The sequence below is a fragment of the Pseudonaja textilis genome, chromosome 5 (assembly GCF_049901715.1).
Source record: "Pseudonaja textilis isolate UNSWEBS1 chromosome 5, rPseTex1.2, whole genome shotgun sequence".
Lineage (NCBI taxonomy): Eukaryota > Metazoa > Chordata > Lepidosauria > Squamata > Elapidae > Pseudonaja > Pseudonaja textilis.
Window position 1 is genome coordinate 36640659 of NC_141994.1, and position 18122 is coordinate 36658780.

General features: G+C 35.5%; 1 protein-coding gene across 4 annotated transcripts in view; it reads left to right on the forward strand.

Annotated features, from left to right (window-relative positions):
- The window catches only part of ACSS3 (acyl-CoA synthetase short chain family member 3), a 129133-nt gene that overhangs the window by 38641 nt on the left and 72370 nt on the right, over nt 1-18122 (forward strand). For 2 of the 4 annotated variants that reach the window (XM_087934515.1, XM_026699152.2), the window contains exons 11-16: nt 75-138; nt 2042-2123; nt 2772-2894; nt 4291-4390; nt 4555-4730; nt 6794-6882. In XM_087934515.1, coding sequence (XP_087790641.1) covers nt 75-138; nt 2042-2123; nt 2772-2894; nt 4291-4390; nt 4555-4730; nt 6794-6862 — 614 coding nt within the window. In that variant the 3' untranslated portion in view covers nt 6863-6882. The other 2 variants (XM_087934514.1, XM_026699142.2) reach the window with 2 other exon arrangements.

Sequence of the window (18122 nt, forward strand, 5' to 3'; positions counted from 1 at the left end):
GAAATATTTCTATTTTAATTAAAATTGAAACTACTGTCTTTGTTTTTATGACTGATCATGCCTTTTTGTTTTAGTTGTGATTCTGGATGACAACAAGCAACCTGTAAAAGTGAAGACTCTAGGAAACATAGTGGTAAAGTAAGCAATTCATGATTTCCCAAACATTTACAACTAAGGAAAGTAAATTGAGATGGAGGAAATAGAATAGAATAGAATTCTTTATTGGCCAAGTGTGGTTGGACACACAAGGACTTTGTCTTGGTGCAAATACTCTCAGTATACATAAATAAAAGATACATTCGTCAAGAATCATAAGGTACAACACTTAATGTTAGTCATAGGTTACAATAAGTCATAAGTACATAGGTCAAATCATACTAGGAAACAGTCACTATAAATCATAAGGATGCAAGCAACAAAGTTACAGTCATACAGTCACAAGTGGGAGGCGATGGGTGATAAGGAGTGATGAGATTAACAGTAATAGTAGTGTAGACTTTGTAATAGTTGAACAGTGTTGTGGGAATTATTTGTTTAGCATAGTGATGGCTTTCAGGGAAAAACTCTTCTTGTGTCTAGTTCTGATGTACAGTGCTCTATAGTGTCGTTTTGAGGGAAGGAGTTGGAACAGTTTCCGGGATGTGAGGGGTCTGTAAATATTTTCACAGCCCTCTTTTTCACTCGTGCAGTATACAGAAGAAAGGTTGGTAGTAATTGTTTTTTGTTTTGGGAACAAGAATGTATTCAAAATGACTTCTAAATATTATAGGCCAGACTACCTGTTTATTTATAAACAATGCATTAAGTACAGTCTATAGGACATGCTGCTTTCTATGTGCATTATATATAATTATCTCAATAATCAAACCAGCTCATTTATTAAATGACAATGAAGAGCTATAAATACCAGTATTTGGTAAATAATCTCAATATAGAATAAGAGCCATCATTATGATGGAAGCTTCACTGAGAAACCTGTGGATCTTTATATGACTTTTAGCAGATATTGTATACCAATTCCAGATATTGTAAAACACCATCACAAATTCTTACATTTTCCATTTATTATTACCTAAGCATATCTGTTGCAAGTCACCAGATAGAATTCTAACACTTGTTATGTTGTTCTATATATATTGTCTAGACACCTGTTATGTTGTTCTATATATATTGTCTAGACAAGCAAAGAGATAGAAGCAAAGAAGAAAATAATAGCTAGAATAAGAATCCATGGCCCAAGAGTTATAAAATTAGGTTGATTTACTTGCATAACACTTCACAGTGTGTAGCATTACTCTCAGATGTTTACATTATGAATCACTTTCTGTTGCTATTTTGTGTTATAATGTGAAGGTCTTTCTGGATAGATAGTGATTTAAATTTTAATATAGATTGTACTATGAACTCAAATATCATTCTTTTGGGAGGCACATTGGTGGAAATAAATGCCTGATTTTTTATGTTTAGTTTTTTCATCCAACTTTCTATACTTGCAATGCCACTGAAAATATAATTTTATTGTTTCTTGAAAGGGTTTTTTTGAGAGGGTTATTTAACAATAAATTATGAAATCATAACACCACTAATGTTGTGGAAAACTCTTGAGGAATATTGAATTCTTTAGACAATCTCATGAGTTTCTCCTGGTATTACATTTTAGGGTATTGTAGCTATAAATTAAATTTATGTATTCTTAAATGATAACAATTATTGACAATGTATGAGAATGAAAATCACTGCTATTAACCATGTTTGGATTGCTTCTCTTCTCTTAGCCATTCTATAAGAGATAATTGTTTGTGTGAAATGAGCAAAGACAAATACTCTGTCTTAAGCATGTTGTGATTGGAGGACCAGAGCTGATAACTGGAAGTTCCTGTGCTCAAAGTTGAGGAAAAAGTAACTATTCTAGCCCTGTATTTAGAAGTATGAGTTTAGAAAAACATATTTCATTATTTTTGAGTTTTCTGTATTAACAAATTTTGCAGTTATACAACCCCCCAACCCCCCCCTTTTTTTCTTTAAATAAAATATTCAACAGGTTGCCTTTGCCACCAGGAGCCTTTTTAGGTCTTTGGAAAAATGAAGAGCTTTATAAAGAATTATATTTCCAAAAATTTCCGGTAAGAAGTGATTAAATATATAATGGTATACCTTATTTAAAATAGTATGAATTGCTCTGTATTTTTCCTTTAATTTTGATCTGTGACTCAAAATTGATCACATCCCTTATACTTGTTGTAAAAATATTTCTCATTTGGCCTTTGAATCCTAAAAGTTTTTCTTAGCTTTATGGAAATGTTTAATTTTCAATCTTTAAACTTGTTGACTGGTTTAATTTTAGTTAAAATATATATCACCTTATATTACAATATTTTACATGCTAAAAAAACCCTCTGAACTCACATACATATGCACACAGATACATACATATGTGGCATATTTAGGACAGCAAAAGGTTCAGTTATGCCAAATCTGTGTATTTTTCTTCCTCTTCCAAGACTTTATCCAATGGGATCACAAAGAAGATGAACAGCACCCGTGGTAAACACTTCTGTATGTTCCATATTGAGTTTATGTGGAAATCACTTTAATGATGTTTCAATCTGTCATCTTCCACGAATAGAACCACAAACTCTAGATTGGAACTTAGAACAAATACCAGGGATCAAACAAGATATTTCTTTGGCAATGCATTGTTTTAGGAGCAAAAATGTAATATTGTGTTTAATATTCTGAATCATTTTTCATTTATTTACTTTTCTTCCTAGGGATATTATGATACTATGGATGCAGGTTATATGGATGAAGAAGGCTATTTATATGTCATGTCTCGTGTGGATGATGTGATAAATGTTGCAGGCCATAGAATTTCAGCAGGTGCAATTGAAGAGGTAAACAACTAGGAAAAATGGTACCTCAGTTTCAAATGCAGGGGCAAAGGGGCAAAGATTTTCCTGGTGAGTCTCTTCTTTAGCAAAGTTTTCTCCATGAGGACTTAATGAATGAGTGGAGCAACAGGAGCAGTGCTCCTATCATTACTAGGCTGCTCCTCTACATAGTCACTAAAAGCCATTATGCTGTATTAATTTCTGACAATATTCTAAGCTAGACTACTGCTTTATTCGAGACACTGAAGAAAAAATAAACATTGGCTCCCTGACAGTATTGATTGTAATGCAGGAAAAAGAAACAATTGTTTTTAAGATAGGTAGAGAGGATGCAATATTTAGACTGGTGAGAGTTTAGTGAAGCACATCACTAAGCTGTCATTCAGTATTCTAAGAAGGCATGGTTTGATTTGAATTGAAGATGAATCAAGGAAAGAAAGCATGATTTGATGCAAGCTGCTTCACAATTGGATACAGAAAAAAAAATCATGCATGGAATGAGGAAGCATTAAAATTCCTTCAGCAGTCCACTTAGAAGCAGGCAGTAATGGATGAGAATAGCAAATCTAACCTGTGTGAGGGATATTAATCTGCCAAGGTTTATTGGACCTCACTGTAAATATTTGTTTGAAATATTTCTCCACATCTTTTTAAAGATGAACCAGTAAACATGAGGAAAGGCCAATACAACACCCATCATTGAGCAGAGCCTATAGAGATTCAGTGAATTAATTTAGAAATTGCTCGAATCCAAATTAAAAATATTTTTAAAACATTAAGATTTTAAAATGAACTCATGCCAGATGTGATATCTAGAAAAACTCAGTGATTTCACCTTTTGGACCAGGTAGTTTTGTTGCTTCTGATCATTTGGCTTTCTAAGGTGCCAGAAAGAATGCCAAAACTAGTTAGCAAATTTGCTTGTCCTGGAAAATATGTTTGAAAGAGCCACCATATAATATGCAAATTAGTTTCTATTGCTACAGATTAATGAATATGACATCTAGATGTTCACATTCTCTGAGTTGGACCTTGAATTTTTGTTATTTTAAATGAATTCCTGAGCAAATTTTTGCTCAGAATACTCCCACTGTTAAAAAGAACATTCATTTGTAGCCTAATTCTTATGCCTCATCCTAGGCTACTTTCCCCATGTTTCTAAGAGATCTCAAAACTGTGTAGAACAGTTTTTATGGGTTTGTATGCAAATGAGATAACATTTGCATAACAAAGATGGTCAGTTGCATCTGGCCAAGGGGAATACTTGCTGGTCACAATGGAGAGCTCCATCTTATTGTCCGTAGACTGCTATTGCTGGACGCACCTTCTCAGATAAGTAATGGACATGCAGTGTCTTATATTTGTCTAATATAGTATTTTTATTCTGTCCCCTCTTCAGGCTATTCTCTCCCATATGGCTGTGGCAGACTGTGCAGTTGTTGGCCAAGAGGATCGACTAAAGGGCCATGTTCCTCTCGCATTGTGTGTCCTAAGAAATGGTGAGAACTGTTCATTTACAAAGTTGGGATTTTGGAATTCTGAGGTGAATGTTTGGTTTGAGATTGTTGTCTTGATTTGCCTGGGATAGCCGGTGAGAAATAAAATTGCACCCATACAAAGTAATAAAGCCACTTGTGACCCTTGTGTTCTTATATGCTACTAGGAATTGATATTGAAGAGGAACAACTTTTAGAAGAAATTGTTGCACGAGTTAGAGAAGATATTGGTCCAGTGGCAGCTTTTCGGAAAGTAGTATTTGTGAAACAAATACCCAAAACCCGTTCTGGCAAGATACCACGATCAGCTCTTGCTTCTCTTGTGAATGGGAAGCCATACAAGGTAACTGCCAATAATAGAATATATAGTTACTAGACAACCTGTGACCCAGCATGTCATTGTTTCAGAGATACCCAAATAGACAAACAGAATGACCATGGGTGGACAAAAATTCAGTGAAAGAGGGAGCAACTTATTTATTTGTCATGTCCTACAGAGACTCTGGGCAGTGTACAATTAGATATTAAAAGCATAAAAAAACAGTTTGTAAAAATTTAAGTGGTAAGGAATGTAAAAAAATGATTTAAAAAGAGGAGGAGGGCTTTCAGAGCACCAACCAGTCACACAGCTGCATATTCAACTGTGCACCCCAAGCCATGTTTTTATCCCTTTACAGAAAGCCAAGAAAGCAGGTGCCCTCTTCATCTCCAGATGGAGAGTCTTACATAGGGTGGGGGCAATGATAGAGAAGACTCTCTTCCTGGACCTCACCAGTTGGAATTCTTCAACTGATGAATCTGCAATACACCTTTCCTGTGGGACAGACTGATGTAATGGGGTAAAGTTCCATAGTTTACCTTGCCCCTCGCCATGTAGGGCTTTAAAATTTAAAATCAACACTTTGAATTGGGCCTGGAAAAAGATAGGCACCCAATGCAACTTGTTCAGTAGAAATGTTACTGCGTTATTCTTTGGGTGTCCAGAATTGGTTTCATGGAAGTTCTGGATACTTTTCAAGGGTATTCCTATGCAGAGCACATTGCAGTAGTCCAGATGGGAGATGACCAGGCATGAGTGATTGAGCGGAGTTCCCTATCCAGGAAAAGACATAACTAGCACACAACACAAATTTGCACAAAGGCCCTCTTAGCCACAATTGCCACCTGTTCTTTGCGTAGGAGTCATGAGTCTTGGAAGACCTCCAGACTACACACCAGGTTTATCTGGGGTAGTGCAACCCCATCCAAATCTAAACATGAAAAAATCCTGGATACAGAGGGCCTCCCTTCCCAGAGTCACTGTATCTTACCAGGGTTCAGTTGAAGATTGTTGTCCCACTATCTAGGCTCCTTCTGCCTCCAGGCACTGTGAAAAGACATGCACAGCATCACCACTTTACCTGGAATGGAGCTGTATAACTGGGAATCATCAGCATACTGGTGATACTTCATCCCATAGTGACAGATGATCCTGCCCAGCAAGTTCATGTAGATTTCAAAAAGGAGTGGAGAAAACACCAAACCCTGTGACACCCTAGAGTTGGACCTCTTACTCCCTATCAACGTATAAGAAAGAGGGAGCGAGCCAGGGGATGCAGGTCAGAAATGATACATGTACAAAAAATGCCATGTGGATCAGGGAAGGCATTGCAGGTCAGTGGTATAAGTTGGAAAAGATGCCTGGAGGTGCATGTGAGAGGCACTGTGTAGGTTGGGTTGGCCACGTGGTGGGGCAGCATGGGGCAAGAAGAATGCATGGGAGTTGCAGGGATGTGTTGAGAAATACTGTGCCAGCAGGACACAGCATTGTGGGGTTGGGAAGGGTGCTTGGAGGTACACAAGAGCTGCCACACAGGAAAGGTGTGTGAAGGGGCAGTGTCTATTGGGAAGGGAACATGGCCGTGCACAGAAGACACTGCATGTTATCAAGGAAGGTGCACGGGAAAGTTTGGAAAAGTCTATGCAAGAGGGGATGCATGGATTGGGAAGGGTGCATGAGGATTCCTTCCTCCTTGTACCTTTCTCCTTTCTTTCTCTTAGCAACAGCCAGGTAAGTGGCTCCTGCTGGATGGGGGAAGGAACAAGATATTGCAAGACTGCCTGGGAAACTGTCACAGAACATTGTAGATGAGGATCATGTGACTGTAACAGCAGTCTGGTATCGCAATAGTAGCAAAGTGTAACAGAAGCTGTACAATTTCCTCAAATTTCATTCCCTTAGAAGTCATGGGTCCTTATTTTGGACACATTCTATAACTTGGCTCATCTGAAGTACCTTTAATTGTTGCCCTGTGATGCATTGTATTTTCATGGGCAAATACTGTCTTATATATGATTTTCATAAAAAAGAAAACATTAATTTTAATTTGCCATATTAAGAGTCTGAGTTCTTTATTTTCCCCCTAGATAACTCCAACTATTGAGGATCCTGCTGTGTTTAAACATGTAGAAGAAGTGTTAGAAGGATTAAAATAAGATTTAACAGTCACTAAAATGTAAGGAAGACCTGCATTACTTATTGCATTTTATTATGCCAGAAATATAAGTAAAAATGTTTATTTTATTTCTGTAAATGTGTTACTAAATCTTAGATCACAGTAACAAGTAATATTCAGTTGGCAATGTAAATTTTACAATGAGCTACTTAGATGATTTTAATTTTTATTGTAATTAGAATTTCATGAGCAAATATTTATAATGCACACATTCTTTTTTATTGTTTTATTTTTTATTTTATTTTATTTTATTTTATTTTATTTTATTTTATTTTTTTTTTATTTTATTTTATGTTTTTATTTTATTTTTTTATTTTATGTTTTTATTTTATTTTTTTATTTTTTATTTTATTTTTTATAAAATTTTTATTGGTTTTTAAAACATACATAAACAAACAAAACATAAAAACATCAAGTCATCCTCCATATATGTACATACAGTGTGCCGGTTGGTTTACCAATTTTTTTGTGCTTCCATTTCATAGTCTTCAATTATAATTACATTGTATATAATCTCGTATTTTCAATCAAATATTAAATACATTAATATCATTATTAATCAATCATTTGACTATACTTTTATTCATTCATGTTTTAAAAAATGATCATATTTTACTTAATTTATTTTATGTCAATTCATATTATCATCCCAGATCTACCCTAGAATCATTTTGTAGATATAATAAGAAAAGAATACATCTTTATATATTTATTATTTTCAAAAAGTCTACCTATTTCATTACTATATTTTATTGTCTAACCATTGATAGAATAGATCCCAAATTTTATAAAATTGTTTATCATCTTGTTCTCTAATTTGAAATGTCAATCTACTCATTTCAGCACATTCCAATATTTTCTTAATGATTTCCTCCTGTGATGGTATTTTCTCATTTTTCTACTTTTTAGAAAATACAATCCTAGCCACTGTTAATACATTTACAATCAGGTATTTCAAGTCTTTACTATATATTTCAGGTAAAATTCCCAATAAAAATATCTCTGGTTTCAAATCTATAGGTTTTTTTGTCGTTTTTTCTAACGACGTGTGGATTTTAGTCCATTTTTTTTTAGCATCCGCACACATCCACCACATATGGTAATATGAGCCAGGTGTCTGATGACATTTCCAACATTTTTCGGATTTATTCTTGAACATTCTTGCTATTCTTGTTGGGGGAAAATGCCACCTGTAAAACATCTTATACAAATTTTCTTTATTTATTTTATTTATTTTATTTTATTTTATTTGTCAATTGTTTACAAGATAATAAGTATAAGTGTATACATAGTTATGAATACATGAAATGGGTACATATAAGAAAAATAAAAGAAAAATAAAAGAAACAATAGGACAGGGACGGTAGGCACGTTGGTGCGCTTATGCACGCCCCCTACAGACCTCTTAGGAAAGGGGTGAGGTCAATAGTAGACAGTCTAAGGTTAAAGTTTTTGGGGTTTGGCGAAGAAACTATAGAGTCGGGTAGAGTATTCCAGACATTGACCACTCTGTTGCTGAAGTCGTATTTCCTGCAATCAAGCTTGGTGCGGTTAACCTTGAGTTTGTATCTGTTGTGTGCTCTTGTGTTGTTATGGTTGAAGCTGAAGTATTCATTGACAGGTAGGACATTGCAATGTATGATTTTATATACCATGCTTAAATCAGACCGAAGACGGCGTAATTCAAGGTTTTCTAGTTCTAGAATTTCAAGTCTGGTGGCATAAGGTATTCTACAACGAGTAGAGGAGTGGAGAACTCTTCTTGTGAAATATTTCTGGACTTTCTCAATTGTGCTAATATCAGATACGTAATGTGGGTTCCAGACTGATGAGCTGTATTCGAGTATTGGTCTAGCAAATGTTTTGTATGCTCTAGTTAGTAGTGTGATATTACCAGAGAAAAAGCTACGTAAGATTAGGTTAACAACTCTTAATGCCTTTTTGGATATGTAGTTGCAGTGGGCTCTAGCACTTAGATCATTAGAGGTGAGTATTCCAAGGTCCTTTACAGAGCTTGGATCATCAACAAGATCTTGACTATTCAGCTTGTATTTTATTTTCGGATTTTTTTGCCAATATGTAAGACAGAGCATTTATTTGTTGAGATTTGAAGTTGCCATTTGTTTGACCATTCTGATACACAGTCAAGATCTTTTTGAAGGGTAGCAATATTGTCTGTGGTATTGAACAGCTTTACATCATCAGCGAAAAGAACGCAGTTGCTCTTAATATGATCACAGAGGTCATTTATGTAGAGTATGAAGAGAGTTGGTCCTAGAACACTGCCTTGGGGGACACCACTATTGACAGGTACAGAATTTGATAGGACGCTCCCAATTTTGACCATTTGTTGTCTGTTTGACAGGAATGCTTCTATCCAGTTATGCAGTTGTCCAGAGATACCATAGGATTTTATTTTTAGGAGTAGTTTGTCATGTACCACTGAATCAAAGGCTTTACAGAAGTCTATGTAGATTGCATCTATTGTTTTGCCCTGATCAAGTTGTGTAGTCCATATGTTTTTGCAGTGTAAGAGTTGCAGATTACAGGATAGTTTTTTTCTGAAACCAAATTGTTTATTGGAGAGTAGGTTGTTTGTCTCTAAGTGGAGGATGATGGATTGGTTAATAATTGATTCCATGACTTTACAGGTGACGCAGCATAAGGAGATTGGTCTGTAATTTTCAACTAGGCAAGGCTCTCCCTTTTTGAAGATGGGGATGACTGTGGCTTGTGACCATAGAACTGGTCCTGAAGATTTTCAAAGATTATGCTTAGAGGTTTGGCTAAGCTTTTAAGAACTGGTCCATCGGAGAAGAGTCTTTTCAACATTTTTCTTAAAGATTATCATTGTAGAGGTTTGGAAATACTGGGCATGATCCATGCTGGCAAATACTGAGATAAAGAGCTTTAATTTTAAGAAATAGGCATCATATTCCATCTTTAGTTGTTGGTCCAATAGATAGAGATGGTTTTAGATTGCGTAGTGCTTTTTCAACATTGTCTTCTGCATTCGGTCTTTATTTGGTGGCATAAATTTTTGTATCGGCTTTTGAAATTGGCAACGTGACCAGATTTGTTTTTCCGGCAGAGTGATCTCTTTTTGGATTGAAGTTTCCTTATTGTTATGGGCAATCTGTTTTTTTGTTTTGTTTTGGGAGTTGTTGTTGGTACATATAGTTTGATGACTCTTTTGACTTCAAGTAAAAATATGTTGTAATGGTCTTCAACAGTATTGCATCCAGTGAATAGAGATTGCCAATCAAGGGATGAGAGATCGTTGTTTATAAGATCATAGTTGCCTTTTTTGAAATTATAATTGGGGATCACATCATTGTGGTGGTTTTTGTGTGGACGTATGTTGAGACAAAAGTCAATCATATTGTGGTCACTGCTGGAAAAGGGTTCTTTAGTTTGTATTCCGTAAATTAAATTCAAACTATTGCAGAAGATGAGATTGAGGCAGTTGTTTAGTCTAGTGTTGTTGGTTACTAGTTGTTCCAGTCCCAGATTTGTAACAGCATTGTAAAAGGTTGCATGTATGGTTTCAGTTGTACATTCATTTAGGGTCCAGTCAATATGAGGCAGATTGAAATCACCAAGAAAGATAAAAGGGTATGGGCAGGATGCTGCCCATGTTAGTAGTGTATTTAGCTTGTTTACATGTTCGATGTCATAATCAGGTGCTCTGTAACATAGTAAGAATCGAATTGTGATATTTAAGGATAGTTCACAGATAATGGTCTCCGGAAGAGCAAGCTCCTGGGTAACTTGGATATTTTTTAGATGTAAGGACTTTTTATAGAAGATAGCAACACCACCTCCTCTACGAATTTCATGATCTGATCGGTAAACATGATAGTCTCTTACTGTGGTAATGGAGTCAGGGAGAGATGCGTTGAGCCATGTTTCACAGACAAATATAATGTCAAATTTAGCCATATTTAGTAGGAGGAAAAATTCAGGTATTTTATTTACAAGGCTTCTTGCATTGAGTAGCTTGCATTTAAGGCCAGCAGTAGTTGGAATTGAGGTAGTTAGGGGCGTGCGTGCCTAGTCTTGGGTGATGGTGGATTGGTTGAGGTAGGGTTGTGGTTGAAGGTTAAAGCTGAGTTGTGGGATGTGTGACTTACTTTTGATACAGTTAGCATGGTAGTCAATGTACAGGTCCTTCTCTCCATTGTCTAGACGTTTTTTGAGTTCAGTGCAGAGTACACGGGAGCGGGCACGTTGCTGTATGGTTAGGTCAGGGTGACAACGGAGGTTCTTATGGTTGGTGTTGGTTTTGGCGAGTGAATTTATAGTGTAAATGAATTTGCGTTTGCTTGATTCATTTTTGCAAATGACCCTGCAGAAGCGTGGGGTCACAGAGCCGTCTCTGTTTTTGAGCTCTCGGCCAATGCGGGAAATGTCAAGTATTTCATCAGGGGAGATGGTTGATGCTTGATAATCACTGATGATGTTTCGGACAGTTGTGATGTCATCATTGTCATTGATGTCTCCTACACCAAATAAGATGGCGTTTGGACATTTCTGTTTGCGTTCAACAGCTTCTCTGATGAGGACTGGGATATCAATATTTGTCTGGGTTATATTTTTTTGTGGATTGGGTTGTGGATTGGGTTGTGGTTGTTGAGTAGAGATGTGGTTTGTAGCTATTGGATGTTCAGGTTTTTGCATTGTGTCTTTTTTTTCGAGGTTGGATAATCTTTCTTTTAAGGCATCCAGGGATGCTACTATGGTGTCAAGGGATGTTAATCGTGTTTCAATGGTATCGACTCTTTCCAACAGATCCAGTTTGGGTCTGCATGATTTGCAGAGAAATGGAAACTCATTGGATGATTCTAGGTATTGAATCATTTGCTTGGGTAATCCCAAGCAGTCATGATGAGCGTATTTGTTACACAGAGAACATTTGATGGAGTTTTCATTATCCTTTAGAGTTTTGTAGCATTTAAGGCATGTGCAGGAGTCTTGTGGTTCTTTGTTGGGGATTAATTTCTCTTTAGGTTGTGGTTTGGCATTGGATTTTTTTCTTGGCATGGTAGGTTTGTTAAGATAGTACGTTGATTGAATTAATTAATGGAACAATTTTGGGTAATCAATATAGCCAATATCACACCAATCAATCAATTGCAGTAATCTCTCTAGTCAGATAATTTCCTAAGCAACAATCAACCTAATCAATTAATTACACTAACTACTAATCAATTAATTACACTAATCATTAGTCACACTGTTCAATTAATTTCACTAAATCACTGATTTTACTAATCAATTAAATTACATGAATCTTGATCTATTAAACTAGTCAGTAATCACACTCTTCGCACTAAACACTCTAATCACACTAATCAATTAATACAATAAATCAATTAAACCATTAATAAAATATTTTATAGAAATTGATTATCTAATCATTGATGTAGGTGATGAGGTAGAAAAGTTGTAAGTTTTGAGGTAATGAATTAATGGGTGTTTGATTAAAGTAATGAGGTAGTATTGAGAGTCTTTAAGGAAAGGGTTGTTTGTTTTTCTAGCAGCTGTGATAGATTGGGTAAGAGGAATTTATTGCTCTGATTGCTGCTGTTATTGCTCTGTAAACAAAAGACTGTAACAGGATGTTCAAAGCACGCTGGGTTTTTGAAAGAGAGCAAAACTTGCTGAATTAAAACACTTTAACTACAATCAATATGTCTCTGAATAAGATTGTTTTGCAATAGTTTCCTAAAGTTGTTCAAGTTGAGTAGTACTAAAATACAGTCCAGAAATTTGGGTTAACTAATCCAATCTGTCCTTTACTTTTAAAGTTACTTCTAGTTGCAATACCTTTTTTTTAACTAAATCTGACAGTCACTCCAGATCGTTAATCACAGTTATTTTCCTCCTTTGAGTCCCACTTTCCAAGGAAAATTCCACTGCAGAAATTTGAGTGATTCTAACCAAGACTAAGCACGCTGTTACAAGATCTTTCCTTTCTTTTTCACTTCTGTCTTAGCTGACTTACTGGTTTTGATTTAGCTATGCAGGCAATTCTCTTTTTAGTTCGGATGGAGGGGTTTTCTTCGGGTCAGTCAAGGAGACTATCCTCTCCTCCCAACAACCGAAGCATTCCTCTGCCGTCCAGGGTAACTTTTGGCTCCTAAGAGCCTCAGGGCTTTCTCCTCACTCTTTGTTTCTCCCTGCCAGCTGTCCGATGTGGCTCCAGGGAAACTGTGTGGGGGATATTAATGGAAACGCGTTGTCTGGCGTGGAAGATACTTCTATCAGCTGTGTGAGGGATTTAAATGAAGGTACGTTGTTTGCACTCCTCGGGCTCCAAGTGATCCAGTTCAAGAGCTCCACCAGTGTGGTTAATAGGGCTTGATGGAGAGAGCTTCACTTTTCTGGGGAAGGAGAGGAGGGCTCCGGATCAATTAGCAGGAGCTCTGCTAGCATTATTTGGGCTCCACGGCTTCAGAATCCAGCTTTTTGGGGCTTGTTTTTTGGGATCAGGTTTACTCACGGTTTCTGGTGCAAGCAGCAGCTTTAAAAGTGATTTCTGGTTCAGGTGGTGGCTTTATAGGGAGATAGTGCTCCAGGAGTGAGAGCTTCACCTTCCTAGTTGGGCGTCGCCATCTTCCACCTCCTTTATATGCTGTTGACATTGCCATTTTATAATTTTGAGACCACAATTTTTGCCATTTCTCTAGATCAATCCCATATCCAAAATTCTTCCCCCAAGCAATCATAGTTTCTTTAACTTCTTGTTCTTCTAATTTAATTTCTAATAAATATCCATACAATTTTTTAATCACCTTTTCATCAATACCTGTCAAAATCATATCTAAGTCAGTCAGTTTGTCATAGAAACCTTCTGTTTTAGAATCTTTATCATACCTTGAATGTATTTGCGCATATGAAAACCAATTCATCTTTATACCTTGTTCCTCTAGTTTTTGTATAGATTTAAGTTCACCCTTTTCATTCAGTATTTCACCATATCTGTTTGTTCCTTTTTGTATATTATAGGATAAGAAAATGCTTCAATAGTCGATAGCCAGACTGGAATTTTCAAATAACATTGTCTTTTAATCTTCTCCCAGTTTAACCACAGAGGCTCCCGTATATAATGTCTTCTAAAGTACCCCTGTGTTTTAGTTCCTTTATACCATAAAAAAGCATGCTACCCCAACAACAGATCATGTCCTTCTAGTGTCAACAATCTAGTATTTCTTAATGTTATCCATTCCTTAACCCACATCAAATTTGTAGCTTCGTAATACAACTCCCAATTAGGCAAACCAAATCCTCCTCTTATTCTAGCATCTTGCAAAAGTTTTAATTTTATTCTCACTTTCTTACCTTGCCATATATATTTCAACACAATTTTATTTAAATCTTCAAAGTAGTCTTTCCCAAGCCTAATTGGAATTGTTTGAAACAAATATAAAATTCTGGGTAATATATTCATCTTGATTGTTGATATTCTCCCTATTAATGACGGTTGTAAATTTTCCCATTTCGCCAAATCTAGAGCTATCTGCTGTTTAAGTTTAATATAATTTTTCTCTTTTAGTGTACTGCATCTTGCTGTCAAATATATCCCCAAATACTTGATCTTATTCGTGACCTGAATTTTCAATAGGTCTGCCGGTTCTTCCTTTTGTCTTGATAGCATATTCTTTGTCAAGATCTTTGTCTTATCTTTATTTATTTTCAAACCAGCCACCTTTCCATATGTCTCTATCTTTTCTATCAATTTTGGTGCTGTTTCTAGAGGGTCTTCTAAGATGAAAACCAGATCATCTGCAAATGCTTGCAGCTTAAATTCTTCCTTTTTGATTTTCATTCTTTTTATATTCTTTTCATCTCTAATATTTCTGTTTAGCACTTCCAAAGTTAGCACAAACAACAAAGGTGATAGTGGGCACCCTTGTCTTGTTCTTTTTCTTATATCGATAGAATCTGTCAGTTTTCCCTCTATCATTACCTTTGCCGTCTGTTTATGATATGTAGCTTCTATTGCTTGAGTAAATTTTCTAGCAAAGCCCAGCAGTAACAACATGAATCGCCAATTCACATTGTCAAATGCCTTCTGTGCATCTAGAAATATCAGAGCCATTTGTTTTTCAGGATGCACCTTGTAGTATTCCAAAGTGTCCAAGATTACTCTCATATTGTCTTTAATTTGTCTCTTTGGCAGAAATCCATTTTGATCAGGATGGATAAAATTATTTAAGTATTTTTAAAGTCTTTCTGCCAATATTGAAGCAAAAATTTTATAATCTGCATTTAATAGAGAAATAGGTCTATAGTTCTTCATTTGTAATGGATCGGGCTCTTCTTTTGGAATAAGTGTGATATAAGCTTCTGACCATGATTTAGGTATCCCCTTCTTTAACATAACTTCTAGCAATGGAAAGTTCAATTATTCTTATAATGTTTTGTAAAATTCTTGCCGGAAGTCCATCTGGGCCTGGTGCCTTTCCATTATTTTGCTTCTTAAGTGCTTCAGTTAACTCCATCATTGCTACATTGCTTTTTAACATTTCAGTCTCTTTAGGTATTTGGGGTAAATTAGCATTCTGTAAATACTGTTTAACTCTTTCCTCATCAATATTCTCTTGTGCGTATAGTTTCCCATAATAATCTCAAATGATTTCCTTCTTCTCTTTACTACCATAGCAAACTTGGCCTTGGTCATCTATTAATTGCAATATTTTCCTTGATTCTTTTTTCTTTCTCAATTTATATGCTAACCATCTACCTGGTTTATTTGCCTCTTCAAAGTAGTTCTGTTTAGCATCTCTATTTTTTTGTGCTAATTCTTCTTTTTCTATTAAACCCATTTTATGTTTGGTTATATCCATTTTTAACTTAATGTCCTTTTTCTGTGGCATTTTCAGTAGCTCTTTTTCAAGTCCTTTATACTCATGTTCTAATGTCTTAGAGGCTAATCTTTTCATGGTATTCCTTTTCCTTGTATAGTCTATTATCAAGCCTCTGGCATATGCCTTCATTGTATCCCATACATTCTGGATTGATGTATCTTCTTTTTTGTTTTCTCTAAAGAAAAAGGCCAGTTCTTTCTCCATCCACTGTGTGAAGTCTTTTTCCTTTAAAATAGTATTATTTAACATCCATCTAGATCTTCTTCTTTGTCCTTTCCATTTAATTGTCATTAGATTATGATCTGCCCAAGTACTTGTTTCAATATTTATTTCTTGAATATTAGTTAACAATTCTGTTGACATCCATATCATATCTATTCTGGACCATGATAAGTGTCTATTTGAGTAGAAGGTGTATTGTTTAGTTTTAGCATTTCTTTCTCTCCATGTATCTTTTAAGTTTATTTCATCTGCCATATTAAAAAAAGATTTAGGGAGAGTCTTTCTGTTTTGCTTTATTGTTTTCTGTGCTGTATAGTCCAGTTTATTGTCTACAATCCCATTAAAATCTCCCATCATAACTATATTAACATAGTCCAGTTCAATTATTTTCATGTGTAATGTTTTATAGAATTCTTCTTGATTGTCATTCGGGGCATAAATTGCAATCAGGAGTGTTTTCGTATTATTGTCCATTATTTCCACCATTAATATTCTTCCGTCTTCATCAGTATAAATCAGTTTCGCTGAAATGGTCTCTTTAATATATAAAACCACTCCTCTTTTCTTACATTGTATCAAGGAAGTGAATATAAGCGGAGCTGGTATAGCGACGATACGGCATGCGATCCTGGAGGTCTGAGATCACTGCTGATATCTTTGCTCCTGGACGGTCCAAGTGGATCTAAACCATCCCGAAGAGATGGTGAATGTAAAGAGCACATCCTGTCGATCCCAGGGATATCGCAAAGTCCCTGGTAGATCCAGGAGAAGCTCTTTTTGCCAGCGGCAAAGAGGCAGCCATTAAAGCTGCTGAAGTTGGGACAGCTCCAAAATGAAAGAGAACAGAAAGAGAGAGTGTGCTGGTTTGGTGAGAACTTTTTCTTTATTTTAAGACTTGAAAGGACACCCTAAGGGAAAGAAAGAATCTGTAAAAGTTTTGGCAGAAGTGATTAAGCGGCAATTTTAAACAGGAATGTCAAAGTAATATTTTTATTTTTCTCATTGCTGGATTTTCTATACATGATCTTATATTTTGAAACTGGACTGATTTTTTTTCTCTTCTTTTTATCTATTCTTTTCTCCTTTTCGATTTTATAATATTCTAAGCTTGAGACTCCCTTTTAGTTATTTTTTAAAAAGTATCTTTTCCTTTTTTTAATTAATTCTTATTATATTTTGCTTGGAAAAGGAGGGGGAAAGTGAAAGCTAAAGAAACTTTGTAACACTGCCAACTAGAGGCTTGGAAATATTCTATTTCTCTCTTGACCAGACAAAGCTGAGAAAGAACTGAGACTTCGTTTCAAGGACATTGCCTGTTTGATAAGATAGAGGGGAAGAGCATGGAAGAGTATTATTGCAGGTGCTCTTCTGGGTTTCTATCAACAGCTGGACTCTGGTGTTGAAGTTTAGGAAAAGAAAAGGTGATAAGTCTTTGGAGAAGAGAGTTATAACAAGAGCCTTGGATAATTAAACAAAGTGCAGTGTGCTCTTTTTATTCTTTCTAAGCTATGCTACCCCTCCTCATCAGTCTACTTTTTTTGTAATAGCTATTTGGACTTTTGGCTCTCTCGAACTTGTCTTTTTTCCCCCTTGTCTTTGGAAGTTAAATTTCTATGCCTGCTTTTTATTTTAAAGGAAAAGCTTTAGTATTAACATTTCCCTTCCTTTTCTTTTTAAGGGAGTAGCCTTTTTTTCTCTCTCTCTCCCTTCCTGGTATTTTTGTCTTTCCATCCACCTTCCATATTGGTTTTTCTTTTTCTTTTGGTTTATTTTTATACATCCTTTTATATTTGAGACCTCTTAATTGGATTAAAGTGTTGAAGAACCTGAAGAATTTTTCTTTTCCTTTTTTAGCCTTTTTCTTCACTTTTTCATCTTTTTTTAGGATTTTAAAACTTTTTCTTTTTTGTGTGTGTTTATTGTCTTTTCCTTCATTTTAGAATTTTTACTGCCATCTAACTAACTGATTGGATTAAGGTATACAAGAACCTGAAGAAATTTTCTCTTCCTTTTTTATTATTATTACTATTTGGCTTCTTTTTTCCTACTATTTTTATTTGGAACTACAATTGGTTATTCCACAATTGGATTAAGGTTTAGAAGAACCTGAAGATTTTGAATTGCTCAAAATGAGTACGAAATTAA